Below are 13,612 nucleotides of genomic sequence, written 5' to 3' on the forward strand. Positions count from 1 at the left end.
AAGGAAATTAATCGCAACCGAAAGTCAACGGCACTCGGCAAGGACGGCAGTAATGACGGTGGTTCCGACGATCGTGTGAGATTAGAGGTGAGTTCAAAATTTTGATTGATTGCCAATAAATATAAAAAAATAAAATTGAAAATAAAAAAACGGGAAATCAAACTTTTTTTATCGCCTCGATTTTTAATTATAATTGACAAATTGTGCGCAATATCGAACGGCGGTATCTCGATATAATACACAAATGTGTGTCCGAGACATACGTACATTTTTTTGATTGACTTTGATCATGCCGCGATTACCTTTATCTGCTTAAAAGTCAACGATTTTTTGCTCGAATGTGTCTGGCTAAAACAAAAATAGCTTGCACACAAAATGGTCAGGATCGTAAAAAAATTAATCTGCTTAAAGAGTATTTAGCATAATCTACTCTGCTGTGAGTTTCTAGTATTTTTGCAATTAAATGAAGCTTATTTTTTCATTTTTTTTTTATAAAGCGCGTTTAGAAGTTAAGTATTTTATTTTATTTTAGTCATAAAAGTGGAGGCACGACTCGATAAGTAGCAGCGATAGAGCTGGCGATGACCATTTGTCTCTCATTTTATTTCGTTTTTTAAATGAAAGACTTGAACTTTATACCGCACTCCATAGAATTGATTGTAAATGTAAAAAAAAATTAAAAACTGTTGACCAGCACAAGTTTTCTTGCTATTCATGCGAAAGAGATACAATTCATAAATGACGTCTTTTATCTTACCGGCTTTTGAAGGCATGTTTCGTTTTAAAGTTTAACTTTTTTTGAGGGTTTTAGTCTGTCTGTGATCAAAAATTTAATTTGTATGGATTTCAAGTAAATTATTTGATTAAAAAAAATAAAAAAAAACATATTTTTGATCAGAAAAAATAGTTTTAGATATAAATTAAAAAAATAAATAAAAAAAATTTAAATTAAATAATTTTTTAAACAAAATTTAATTAAAATTAATTTTAATTAATTAAATTTATTCTTTTAATTTAATTTTATTTTTTTAAGAATTTTATTTAATTAAAATTTATTTTTACGTTTAAATTTCTTTTTTTTTCAAATTAAATTTATTTAATTTTAATTTAATAATTACTTTAATTTTAATTCATTCTAAAAAAATAAATAAATAATTTTCAAAAATTATTAAATTTACAAATAAATTATAAGATAAAAATCCAATTTAGGTCGAATTTTTGTTCGTCAATATAAGATTTTGCTCTCTTTGTCAAAAAATTTTAGAATGTTTATAAACGGAATAAAAATTCAATTTTTATTAAAAAAAAATGCGCTAATATCGATTTAAGTTAAATTTTCGAAAAATTTGCTCATTATGATGAAGCACAATGCGCATCATTATACAAAAATTTAAAATAAAAAAAAACAAGCATCATGGTCCCGTATGTATTGTCAAAATATAAATTGCGTTCCATTCATAATGAAGATCAATCAAAAAAAAAAGTGTCTAAAGATCGTCTGTTAATTTTTTTTAATTGAATACCTCACAAACGATTCAAAAATAAATATATTTCATTCTTGTCTCTCTCTTTATTTTTTTAGGAATTTACCTGCGACGTCAGTTTGGAGGATGACAGCAAACAACAGCCGCTTCAGTTCTCCTTCACGCTGTACGACTTGGATGGCCATGGCAAAATAACCAAAGATGATATCGCGGGAATTGTCTCGACGATTTACGAATCGATCGGCAAGTCTGTCGTTGTGCCGCATTACGGCAGCAAAACCATCAACGTTCGCTTAACCGTTTCGCCCGATTCGAAAACCAGACCGCACTATAACAACACGAAAAAAGACGAAATATCTCGGCGAAACCGGTGTCGCCCAAGAAAACTCATTTCCGATGAAGATGAAGTCGACGAGGAAAATTGCAGCGAAACGTCGTGCGAAAAGCAACGAAAACGCAACGATGAGACAAATCGTCTTTCGAAAGATTGTTCGACGACAACAACTGCCACAACAGCTACCGATTCGGAAAATCGCGAATTAATGGCGAACAACAAGACACGCGTTTGCTTCAACGACACCTCAAACGAGTGTTTCAACAACAAATTAACGAATGTCAAGCAGAATGGCACGCCGCGACGCGACGACATCTACGAAAACGTGAACAATCTGAAGGCGAAGCAAGACGAGGACTATTTAATTGACATGAACAGTTGCCATAATGAGGAATACAAGAACAATGACATCGATAATTGCAATATAATCTGCAAGGAATGTCCCGTGGAGTCGTGTCCGTTCGATCTGGTCGTGCAAAAAAGCAACAAAAAGCGTCTCATACGGAAATCCAGATCGCGCAAACAGAAAAACGTCTCAAATGACGCCAATGTGAAGCCTCGTGCGAGAAGTCTCTCGGTTGGACATGAAAATTTGTGGAAAAATGACATTCGGAATGAGGAGCAACAATGCTGGAAAAGCCCATTGAAGCGACATGAACTAATTGAGATCATCCGAGAAAGTATGGAGAAGAATCGTTTGTGTTTTCAACCCAATAGGTGAGTTTTTGTACCCTTAAACCTCTTTATTTAATGAAAAAAGTCAAAAAATCGAATTATTTTGATAAAAGTGAGACATCCAACAGTTCTTGAATAATTTCAGTAATTTTGTTGCGGTACCCAGCGTGAGTTTCGAACACTTTTGAGCAAATTTCCGTGTGTTTATTCAACACAAAGTCCTCAAAAGTCTGCGGAGTCTTGACCAAATCGCTCCATTTCTCTTCCGGCAAGTAAATTGTTTGGAAAAAGCAGAGACTTTCGATCAAAGCTGCTTTGTTATAAACCTTAAAGCTGTCGCTCAACTCCTTTCTCGTGAGATATTCTTCAGCTGACAACCCAAAAATGCTCATTTCATTAGTTAAAGATGCAAAATAAAGGTCAAGAAGTGCTTCGACGTTATCTTCCTTGAACTTTCGAGGCGTCGATGTTAACAATAACGTACAAATATCGTACATCGGGGGAGCATATCGCGAAAATTGAAAGTCTACCAAACGACAATCGACGACTTTTTCATTATTTTCATACTTAAACAAGATATTGTTGGCCCACAGATCTGATTGGTTGAAGACATTGCGGAATTTCGTGGATGGTTTGACAAGTTCGAACAGTTCCTGCATGATTTTTGGCACCATTTCGACTATTTTTTCCGTTGAAAATTTCTCGTACTTGACTTTTCCTTCAGCGGAAAGCAATTTAACGAAATGTTGAACGGTTTTCGTGAATGATTGGACCCCCAATTGACGATATCCGGGCGTACTTGTTGTTGGATATCCATTTTCACGCAGTAAATTTGGGAAAATTTCCGTCAAAGGCTTGGAATGTTTCACTTCTAATGCGATGGAAGCGGCATTCATGCGTGCCAGAGCCTTCATTACGACACTCAGATGATCGAAATCCAGTAAACGACCCGAAATGGAAGGCACAAACCCTTGCAATGTTAAGTTATCTAAGGCTATTAGGTCTATTCCCTTCGTTAAGTAACAAACAGCGGTCCAGGGAGTGCGTCCTTTTGCCATTTCCTGCAACGCTGGTATCAATTTCTGATAAATGTTGCCTTCCTTGTCGAACGTTTCCAAATCTTCGGCGTATTTTGAGCCAAAATCATCTTTAGGGGTTCGTTTTACAAAGCAAGACCACGTGGTTTCATTCTCATTGACATCTTCCAAGGTTACGGTGATGATAAAATGAGATGACATGATGCCAGCAGGAACGTCGCCGAGAGTACGAATCATGATTTCATTGATTTTGGGACATTTTTTGGTTCCATTGAGCTCGTAATGTCTCCGTAGCATCGTTTTGACATCCTCGAGGGTGAGGTCGAGATCTTGCAATTGAATTCCGGACATTTTTTGGGGTTTTAGGACCGTTTTTGATGGAGCGAAAGTAGAAACTGACGAGATGAAGAAGAAATTTGCTACGAGATTAGCTTTATCTTGCTTGAAGAGCTGATTTTCGCGTCAAGCTAATCTACGTAAATAATGTCTCGTAATGTCAAGTAGAATCAACAACGATAACTTTTACGATATTTGACTTTTTACAATTTTATTACATAATTTTACGCTCATAGAGATTAATTTGAAATTTTTTTCTTTGCAGAAAATCCATTGAAACTCCAACGAAACACCGAAATCGTTCGCACACGATGACAACGAAGGTCATTGATGCGCTCAACCAAGTCAATGTCACGCCAAAACACGTTTCCAATGGCGGCGCTCATCACGAATCCAATCTCTGTGGCTACGATTCCTTCCTGCACGCCACAATTTGCACAAATGCCAAAAACGGAGTTCATCTCTCTTCGAGCCCAATGGTCATCACGGGACCCAATCGTCTTACCCATCATCACAACAAAAATCGTCTTCGCACCAAACATCATCACACAAATTATCATCAAGTTGCTGCACCGCAAACGCAACATCCGTCACGCGAAACGGCACCCATGAAGCTCAGCACGTCGCTCCTGAACCAACTCAACCCAAATCTCTCGGCGGAACAAAAGATAAATCGCAGTATTAACCATGTCGAGTTGTGGCTCGAGACGAAAGACATTCGCGGAAGTCAAACCAACAACGAATTGATCGTCATGAAGAACACGCTCGACGACAAATCGTGTCTCAATAACAACAATCACGTAAACAACAACAACAAACCCACAAATTTGGATACGCCGCCACGCAAAAATAACGATTTCACCGAAACCGAACTGAAAATCACGGAAGATGACTTTGTCGACATTGTCTCACCAAAGAAAACGTTCAACAAGGAGGTCCTGATTTCGTCGGCGACACGCAAACACATCAAGACCCAACACAACAACGTCGACAACGAACCAACGACGCCCAATAATCAACGAACGGACACCTCAAAAACGTACGTTTTGGAGTATGCTTCGATTCCCGTCACTGCTGAGCCAAGCGAATGCGAAAATTTACTTTTGAAAGACGCGGAAGACGAGAACGGGGCACAACCTGCAACGCTCCAAGCGAACGGCAGCGGCACAGAAAACGCTGGATCAACAACTACCTCAAATACAACGCCATCTACCGTGCATCGATATGTCCACATTCACCATCATTATCATCACTTTAACGCAGAAGATGAGGAATGAACGAACCAACGAACTATTTTTAACTCATAAGCCATCAAGTCACACAAAAAAACTTAAATTACTGAGAAAAAATCGTCCAGAGTATTCTTTGATCTACCAATAAACTTAGCTTAGCTTTTAGCTTCCAAATGTGGCTTTCAAGCCTCGCTTCCTATAACTCCTTCCTCAAATAAAAAAAAAAAACTTTTCAACCAAAAGGGGAACAATCGAGCTTATAAATCGTATACGAAAAATATTTCACTCAATACTCAAAAATAATTTTTTTACAAGAAACAACGCAGGTAAATCCAATAAAATTACGATAAAAATAGTTAAAAAAAAAATACAAGACTGATACTCTGGTAGTTATATTAGTTTTAGCTTTTATGTATATTTTATAGATTTTTTTATAAATTATAATTAGCCATTAAAAATCTTAAACATTTATTGAACTTTGTATGTCGATAAAAAAACGTATTGCAGCAGGCTTACAATTGTTGTTTGTATAAATTTTTTTTAGTTGTTAGTGAGATGTTTTGTAAATTTTTCGAAAATTTTATGGTGCGAATGCAGACTAATAAAGTATAAAAGTTTATTGAAAAAAAAAATTTTTTTTTCTTTCCCTAAGGCTTCATTAACCAACTTTATCTAATTTAAGTGAAAATTATTGAAAAAAAAAAATAAAAAATTTTTTTTAAATATTAAATATTTTGGCAAAAAAATTAAATTTTTTATTACTTTATGTTCGATTTTGGCGAAAAATTATAGAAAAAAGTACCTTGAATTAGCTAAGCAAATTCGAATTGTAGTATATGTTTGTTACATAACCCGTTTGTGTACCGAGTCATTGTTTAGTTTAAGAGAAATTATTGCCAATTCTTCATATGCTGGACAAACATATAAACACAATGTACTAAAAATTACATGCGACCTTTAAAGATGTTAGCGAAAAAAATTGATTAAAAAAAATTTAAAAAAATTATTCACATAATTTTTCAAAATCGTCTCAAAATGAAGGTTTTGATGTTAGAAACAATGGACTTTTTCTAAATTTTGGGTTTTCGATGTACAGGAGCCATTTAAAGATGTTAGCGAAAAAAATTGATTAAAAAAAATTTAAGTCAAAATCCTCTTATTATGAGGGCTCACATACAGACAAAATTAAGCCGTATCATTCTTTCAAAAGGTTTTGATGTTAGAAACAAGCTAGATCACGGTTCTCCGTCTCAAAATGAAGGTTTTGATGTTAGAAACAACTTTTGTTTTGGACTTTTTCTAAATTTTGCGTTTTCGATGTACAGGAGCCATTTAAAGATGTTAGCGAAAAAAATTGATTAAAAAAAATTTAAGTCAAAATCCTCTTATTATGAGGGCTCATGTACAGATTTTTCAAAATTAAGCTAGATCACGGTTCTCCGTCTCAAAATGAAGGTTTTGATGTTAGAAACAACTTTTGTTTTGGACTTTTTCTAAATTTTGCGTTTTCGATGTACAGGAGCCATTTAAAGATGTTAGCGAAAAAAATTGATTAAAAAAAATTTAAGTCAAAATCCTCTTATTATGAGGGCTCATGTACAGATTTTTCAAAATTAAGCTAGATCACGGTTCTCCGTCTCAAAATGAAGGTTTTGATGTTAGAAACAACTTTTGTTTTGGACTTTTTCTAAATTTTGCGTTTTCGATGTACAGGAGCCATTTAAAGATGTTAGCGAAAAAAATTGATTAAAAAAAATTTAAGTCAAAATCCTCTTATTATGAGGGCTCATGTACAGATTTTTCAAAATTAAGCTAGATCACGGTTCTCCGTCTCAAAATGAAGGTTTTGATGTTAGAAACAACTTTTGTTTTGGACTTTTTCTAAATTTTGCGTTTTCGATGTACAGGAGCCATTTAAAGATGTTAGCGAAAAAAATTGATTAAAAAAAATTTAAGTCAAAATCCTCTTATTATGAGGGCTCATGTACAGATTTTTCAAAATTAAGCTAGATCACGGTTCTCCGTCTCAAAATGAAGGTTTTGATGTTAGAAACAACTTTTGTTTTGGACTTTTTCTAAATTTTGCGTTTTCGATGTACAGGAGCCATTTAAAGATGTTAGCGAAAAAAATTGATTAAAAAAAATTTAAGTCAAAATCCTCTTATTATGAGGGCTCACATACCGATTTTTCAAAATTAAGCTAGATCACGGTTCTCCGTCTCAAAATGAAGGTTTTGATGTTAGAAACAACTTTTGTTTTGGACTTTTTCTAAATTTTGCGTTTTCGATGTACAGGAGCCATTTAAAGATGTTAGCGAAAAAAATTGATTAAAAAAAATTTAAGTCAAAATCCTCTTATTATGAGGGCTCATGTACAGATTTTTCAAAATTAAGCTAGATCACGGTTCTCCGTCTCAAAATGAAGGTTTTGATGTTAGAAACAACTTTTGTTTTGGACTTTTTCTAAATTTTGCGTTTTCGATGTACAGGAGCCATTTAAAGATGTTAGCGAAAAAAATTGATTAAAAAAAATTTAAGTCAAAATCCTCTTATTATGAGGGCTCACATACCGATTTTTCAAAATTAAAGATCACGGTTCTCCGTCTCAAAATGAAGGTTTTGATGTTAGAAACAACTTTTGTTTTGGACTTTTTCTAAATTTTGCGTTTTCGATGTACAGGAGCCATTTAAAGATGTTAGCGAAAAAAATTGATTAAAAAAAAATTTAAGTCAAAATCCTCTTATTTGAGGGCTCATGTACAGATTTTTCAAAATTAAGCTAGATCACGGTTCTCCGTCTCAAAATGAAGGTTTTGATGTTAGAAACAACTTTTGTTTTGGACTTTTTCTAAATTTTGCGTTTTCGATGTACAGGAGCCATTTAAAGATGTTAGCGAAAAAAATTGATTAAAAAAAAATTTAAGTCAAAATCCTCTTATTATGAGGGCTCATGTACAGATTTTTGAAAATTAAGCTAGATCACGGTTCTCCGTCTCAAAATGAAGGTTTTGATGTTAGAAACAACTTTTGTTTTGGACTTTTTCTAAATTTTGCGTTTTCGATGTACAGGAGCCATTTAAAGATGTTAGCGAAAAAAATTGATTAAAAAAAATTTAAGTCAAAATCCTCTTATTATGAGGGCTCATGTACAGATTTTTCAAAATTAAGCTAGATCACGGTTCTCCGTCTCAAAATGAAGGTTTTGATGTTAGAAACAACTTTTGTTTTGGACTTTTTCTAAATTTTGCGTTTTCGATGTACAGGAGCCATTTAAAGATGTTAACAAAAAATTTTTGAAAAAAAAAACAAATTTTGAAAAAAAAAATTTTTGAAAAAAAAATTTTTTGAAAAAAAAAATTTGAAAAAAAAAAATTTTTTTCAAAAAATAAAAATAAAAATAAGGATATTTTTTTGCTCTAAAAAAGCCATGTTTTTGTCATTTTCCCCAACTTTGAGGCCTGGGCCCCAGATTTTTTTGATCAAGTCGGGAGATTCTTTGCCTCAATTCGAATTCTTTGGAATGTTTACTGTCGTTTAGCACCTTACCGCCTTTGATTCTGACAATTTTTCGATGTTTTTAGGCCGGCGTTTCACAAAATGGGCCCTTTTTGTGCGGTAAAAACAAAGTAGTATATGGAACATATACTACAAAATTTAATTTAAATTAAATTAAAATTTAAAATAAATTTAATTTAAATTTAAATTAAAATTATAAAATTTTTGATAAAAATCCGGTAATATTCGTTAAAAATAATTTTAAAATAATACAGTGTAGGTATGCTTAAATACTTAGGAAGTCAGGTAAAATTAGCTTTAATTTTATTTTAAAATATTTGTCTAATCTTGAAAAATTATTTTTTTTTTCTAAATGTTTAAAAAATAACTTAACTTTATATGATTTTTAAGCTAAATTTTAATTTTTGTTTATTTGAAAATAGAATTTCTTAATTTTTTTACGTGATCATACCAATTTTTTGAATTTTCCAAAAATAAAAATTTTAAAATATTTTCGACTACTGCCTTAGGCACCATCTGTGATTTTTATAAAAAAATTTATAGAGTCAAAAATGTAGAAAAGAAATTAAAAACAAAAGATTTTTAAACAATTTGAAACAAAAAAAATTAAATTTTGAAAAATCGAATGAAAATTTCTTAGGCTTCTTACCATCGATTATTTTAATTTTACAAAATTTTTAATCAAAACAAATGATTTATTGTTCAACGAAAAAAAAATGTTAAAGAAATTTTTATTCTTTCAAAAAACGAAATTGCAACTCAAATAAATAATAAATATCTCCGATAAATATCATACAAATATTCAAGTTGTAATGAACTATTTTTTATCTTGATACCACTTTACGCATTGAATTCTATCGTCGTCACATGATACCTGACGCCGCTCAATCGTTATCGATTCATCAAAAATGTTATCAACGTTATAAAATTCGTGCAATTCCTCGATGCACTTTTCCTCGAGTTGTGTCAATGCCAGCGACTTTGTTTTGATTTTTTCAATCAATTGTTTTTGTTTCCGCTCATTGTTCACGATGCTTTGAAAGGACTTTGTAGCGGGCGGCGTCTTCGGTACTGCAGCTGCTGAAGATGTTGACGGTCCTGGCAGCGGATCAGACTTCAATGGCGAGCTTTCGATATTTGGAATCGTTTTCCAAGGGTTTGGCGGAGTGACTGGAGCTACAGTTGGACTTTCGTTTTGGAAGAAATTCCGAACATCGCTTGTGGATCCCGATGAAAGACGTTTTCTGTTTTTCGTTTTCATCTTTAACGGCGTGATATCGGCAATGGAGAAGGTTAATTTGGTCCGTGGGGAGTTTTCAGTCAATTCTATGGCTTGTTTCGGCGTCATTGGTTCCGGTGTGCGTTCGATTGTGCTGCGACTATTGGGGGATTCGATAATTTTTGGCGTTGTTGGTGTCGTTGCCTTGAGATTTGTGAAGCTATTAGAGGATTTTGATTCAGTCTTGAGAATGTCATTGACTTTTAATGACGTTAAGACACTATTTTGCTTCTTTTTGACGTCCTTTTTGTCGTTTACTTTTGTCCATAACTTTGCTTCCGACTCAAATTTCTCCGTTAATTGCGTCATTTCACTCAGAAATTCTTGTTGCTTTGGATCTTCCGACACGACAGGCATCAAATTTTGCGATGACTCTTCCTGCATCGCGATTATCCCGACTTTTTCGTAACTCCGTCGATCGAGAAGACTTTTACTGGGCTTTACAGTTTTCGATTTTTGCTTTTGTTTCGCTCCATCGTCGGGATTTGCCTTTAAATCCACCGTAAAATCTGCGATAAATTGTTCCAACTCCTCGTCAGTGACGGCATTTGCATATGGCGTGATGGTCCAGTACGACACCAAGCTGAAAAATTGTCGATAAAATTTATTTACTTGTTGCAAGACCTTCGGTTCCGTCGATTCAAGTGTTCGCAACTCCAAAATCCGCGAAAAATTGAGTGAAATGTACTGCATGCAACAATTTCTAAGCGTTTCACAGTTGTAAGTGTCAGCAAACTCCAAAATTTCTCCGCAATTTTTCACGTGAATCTTTTCGCTGATCATCAACTCGAAAATTGTCTTCAATTCGGTAACAAAAAATTGATCACAAATCGTTATCATGTTAAACATGTAGTTGTCACTGTATTTCGTGGCACGAATTTCTTCGGTTGCATTCGAATACAAAAAGTCAATTATGGGTTGCATGAACTCAATGGGCACGGATTTCAAGTTGACAGTATCTTGTTCAGCCCAACTGTGATCGAACATCATGTTAAAGTACTCCAAACGTGACATGAGAATGCATTTATGAGCTTGAATCTCCTGTTCGCAGTCCAATTTGAGAGTGACGTCATAAAATTCAGGGAAATCTGTGCGTTTCAAGGGCGTAAAAGGAGTTGTTATCTTTTGACTGTTCCTAAAAAATTAAAATTTTATCATGAAAAAACAAAAAATTAACAAAAAAAATAATTTTCTTACTTTTTGAGAGCAGTAATAAGCTCATGGAGTCCCATAACGGTCAAAACTTTCTTCAGCATTGTGAATGTTTGGGCATAATCCACGGTAATCCGCTCAATTTCTGTCTTCATGATCGGTTGATTCGTATAAATATACCGCAAAATCAATTCAAAAATGTCACATGGCAGTCCCAAATCCGATAATTCTCGCAATTCAATGATTTTCTCTCCCGCATGTTCTTCGATAATTTTTTTCAAGTACTCGGAACGATGGCAAATGATGATTTGATGCACAGGAAAACTGCGAAAACCCATTTTGAACGTCAAATCATGCACAGAATCATATACATCGACATCAGCAAAAAGATTTCCATAGTCATAAGGCTTCTCAATGAACTTCGGTAACGAATGATATTTTCGTGAATTCTCAACAAGAGCGACGAAGTTGTCTCCTTCCGGATCTGAGCAGAATTCTATCACTTTATCAATGAACGGTATGCTTTTCAGTTCAATTTTTACTTTTGACCCGAAAATAATTCTTTTTTGCCGTACGTTTCATGATATTCGCCGGGAATTTTGATGGTTTTATGTTTCAACTCATGCGTTGCCGATCCCTTGGATAAGTTTCCCATGTACGACTGGAGGATTTCATCATTTGACTAAACAATTTTATCAATTTCCTGATAACGTGAGGCTGTGAATGAACCTTTGACGAACTTTTTAGTTGCCTCGTACCAAATAAAAATGTTGAAAAATTCAGTTAGCACGATAAATCGTAATGGTTTGCCCTGGTTTTGGCAATTTTCATGACCGTCAGCGATAATTCCGCCTGTAGCGCTTATTTGATGATTCGTTCCATTAGAGACTTCTTGTAGATTTTCGTTTTGTACGTGTAGAGGATGTACAGGAGGGCAGAAGTGCTCGAGTAGAATATCACAGCGCCAATTGTGGTAGCTACAATGTCCAATGGGAAGCGTTCTTTGTTCGTGTTGATCTAAAAAATGAAAAAATATTAATTTTTTTTTCATAAATTTTGATGAAAAATTACCTTTCGAGGACTAAAAAGTCTTTCAACGTCTCGTCGTAACCCGAATTGACCGATATTGGTACCAAAACCGTAGATACTTGTGTTTGTAACAACGATTGAGGAATAGTCGTTCGCAATAACGTTCTTTGCTTCACTGAAAAATTAAGTAAAATTGTGAATTGTGTTCAAATTTCGGATAAAAATCAATTTTTACCTGAAATTTGTCGGTATCTCCATGAAAGATAACAACATTTCCGGTATGGATTTGATTCCCAACTGCGAATGACTGTTCGATCCTGTCGCATAAACGCGATTTTTGTTTGTCAGTACCAAAGAATGGTTCTTTCCCGCACTAATATCGATAATTTTCTCATCTTCCTCCTTAAACGGAAGTTTTACCTTCTTCAGACTCATCAATGTCAATTCATCTCCCGTCTCCAACCGTCCTCTGAGGCCTGTGCCATGTCCCGTCACGTACAAATTCTCATCGTCTGTCACAAACATCGTATAAAACGAGCTCATTGACACTTGTTCCGTGCTTCTCGAAATTCATCCAAGTAATCGGGGGTCGTCTTCTCTTGCACATTTCTAATCCCGATGTTGTAATTCTGCAAAACAAAGGTTTCGCATCGATTTTCGATGTCAATCGGCTTCTTTACGCGATGGCAATACTGCAGCGGATTGATGAAATCGTTGTCGGGCATCAGCGTTGCACCATTTCGTGCCAACAAGACAGCTTCTGCGAGATTTCCGTAGAGCACTGCTCGCGTCAACGATGATTGACCTGATTCGCGATCTCGTAAATTCACTGAAGCGCCTTGCCGGAGCAAAAATTCCACAATGTCATAACGATCACCGACCGAAACTGCCAAATGCAATGCAGAACGTCCCTGAAAGAGTCAAAAAAAAGGCGATAAGAAAACAAAGAAAATCGACAAATCAGCAGTTTCTTACCTCATCATCTAAGATTTCGGCGAAATTTCGACACTTTTTGGCGATGAATCGAGCCAACTTTTCGTTCGAAATGGATCTTTTTGTCAAGGCTGCCGTTATGGAGTTCCCGTGTTCGGATTTTCTGCATTTTCGGGTGCAATCGTAGTCGTAAGTCGCGATCGTATGCATTTTGTGTGGGAACAAAAGAACGGACTAAAATAACTGATCCATATAAATTGAAGGAAAATTTTTTGTAAACAACAATGAGACGAATGAAAGTGATAATATTATACATTATTTAAGGCAAGTACAATTTCAAAAAATGTTTCACTTTATTTCAGGCCTCATATATTAGGAAGGGGGCAGTAGAGAATAATGATCAAGGAAAAGAAATTTTTTCTACTTTTTTCAGTACTTTTTAATAATGTTTTTATTAACATTTTAACATTTGGACAAATTTTTACTACAATTATTTTTATATTTAAAAAATTTCAAGCTAAATAACCATAAAAAAAAAACATTGAAAGAAAATTTTAGTAATTTTTCATCAATTTCAAGCTTAAGCAAAAGATTAAAAATAAAGA

The 13,612-nt window shown here is 34.3% G+C and overlaps 2 protein-coding genes across 2 annotated transcripts; one reads left to right on the forward strand and one right to left on the reverse strand.

Moving 5' to 3' along the window:
• Positions 1 to 375: 375 nt before the first annotated feature.
• LOC134828608 (protein naked cuticle homolog) lies at positions 376 to 5,427 on the forward strand. Its single transcript, XM_063841589.1, has 3 exons — positions 376 to 387; positions 1,583 to 2,535; positions 4,132 to 5,427. The coding sequence occupies exons 1-3, from the start codon at positions 376 to 378 to the stop codon at positions 5,141 to 5,143; spliced, it is 1,977 nt and encodes a 658-aa protein (XP_063697659.1). The 3' UTR covers positions 5,144 to 5,427.
• Positions 5,428 to 9,320: 3,893 nt separating this feature from the next.
• Positions 9,321 to 13,245, reverse strand: LOC134828609 (inhibitor of Bruton tyrosine kinase-like). The gene is given in 8 exon segments (XM_063841590.1): positions 9,321 to 11,028; positions 11,091 to 11,620; positions 11,734 to 11,918; positions 11,921 to 12,062; positions 12,117 to 12,249; positions 12,310 to 12,550; positions 12,622 to 12,985; positions 13,050 to 13,245. Coding segments are annotated over 8 exon segments (3,360 nt in total). The 5' UTR covers positions 13,218 to 13,245; the 3' UTR covers positions 9,321 to 9,431.
• Between the last annotated feature and the right edge of the window lie 367 nt (positions 13,246 to 13,612).

Source organism: Culicoides brevitarsis, chromosome 2 (assembly GCF_036172545.1).
Source record: "Culicoides brevitarsis isolate CSIRO-B50_1 chromosome 2, AGI_CSIRO_Cbre_v1, whole genome shotgun sequence".
Lineage (NCBI taxonomy): Eukaryota > Metazoa > Arthropoda > Insecta > Diptera > Ceratopogonidae > Culicoides > Culicoides brevitarsis.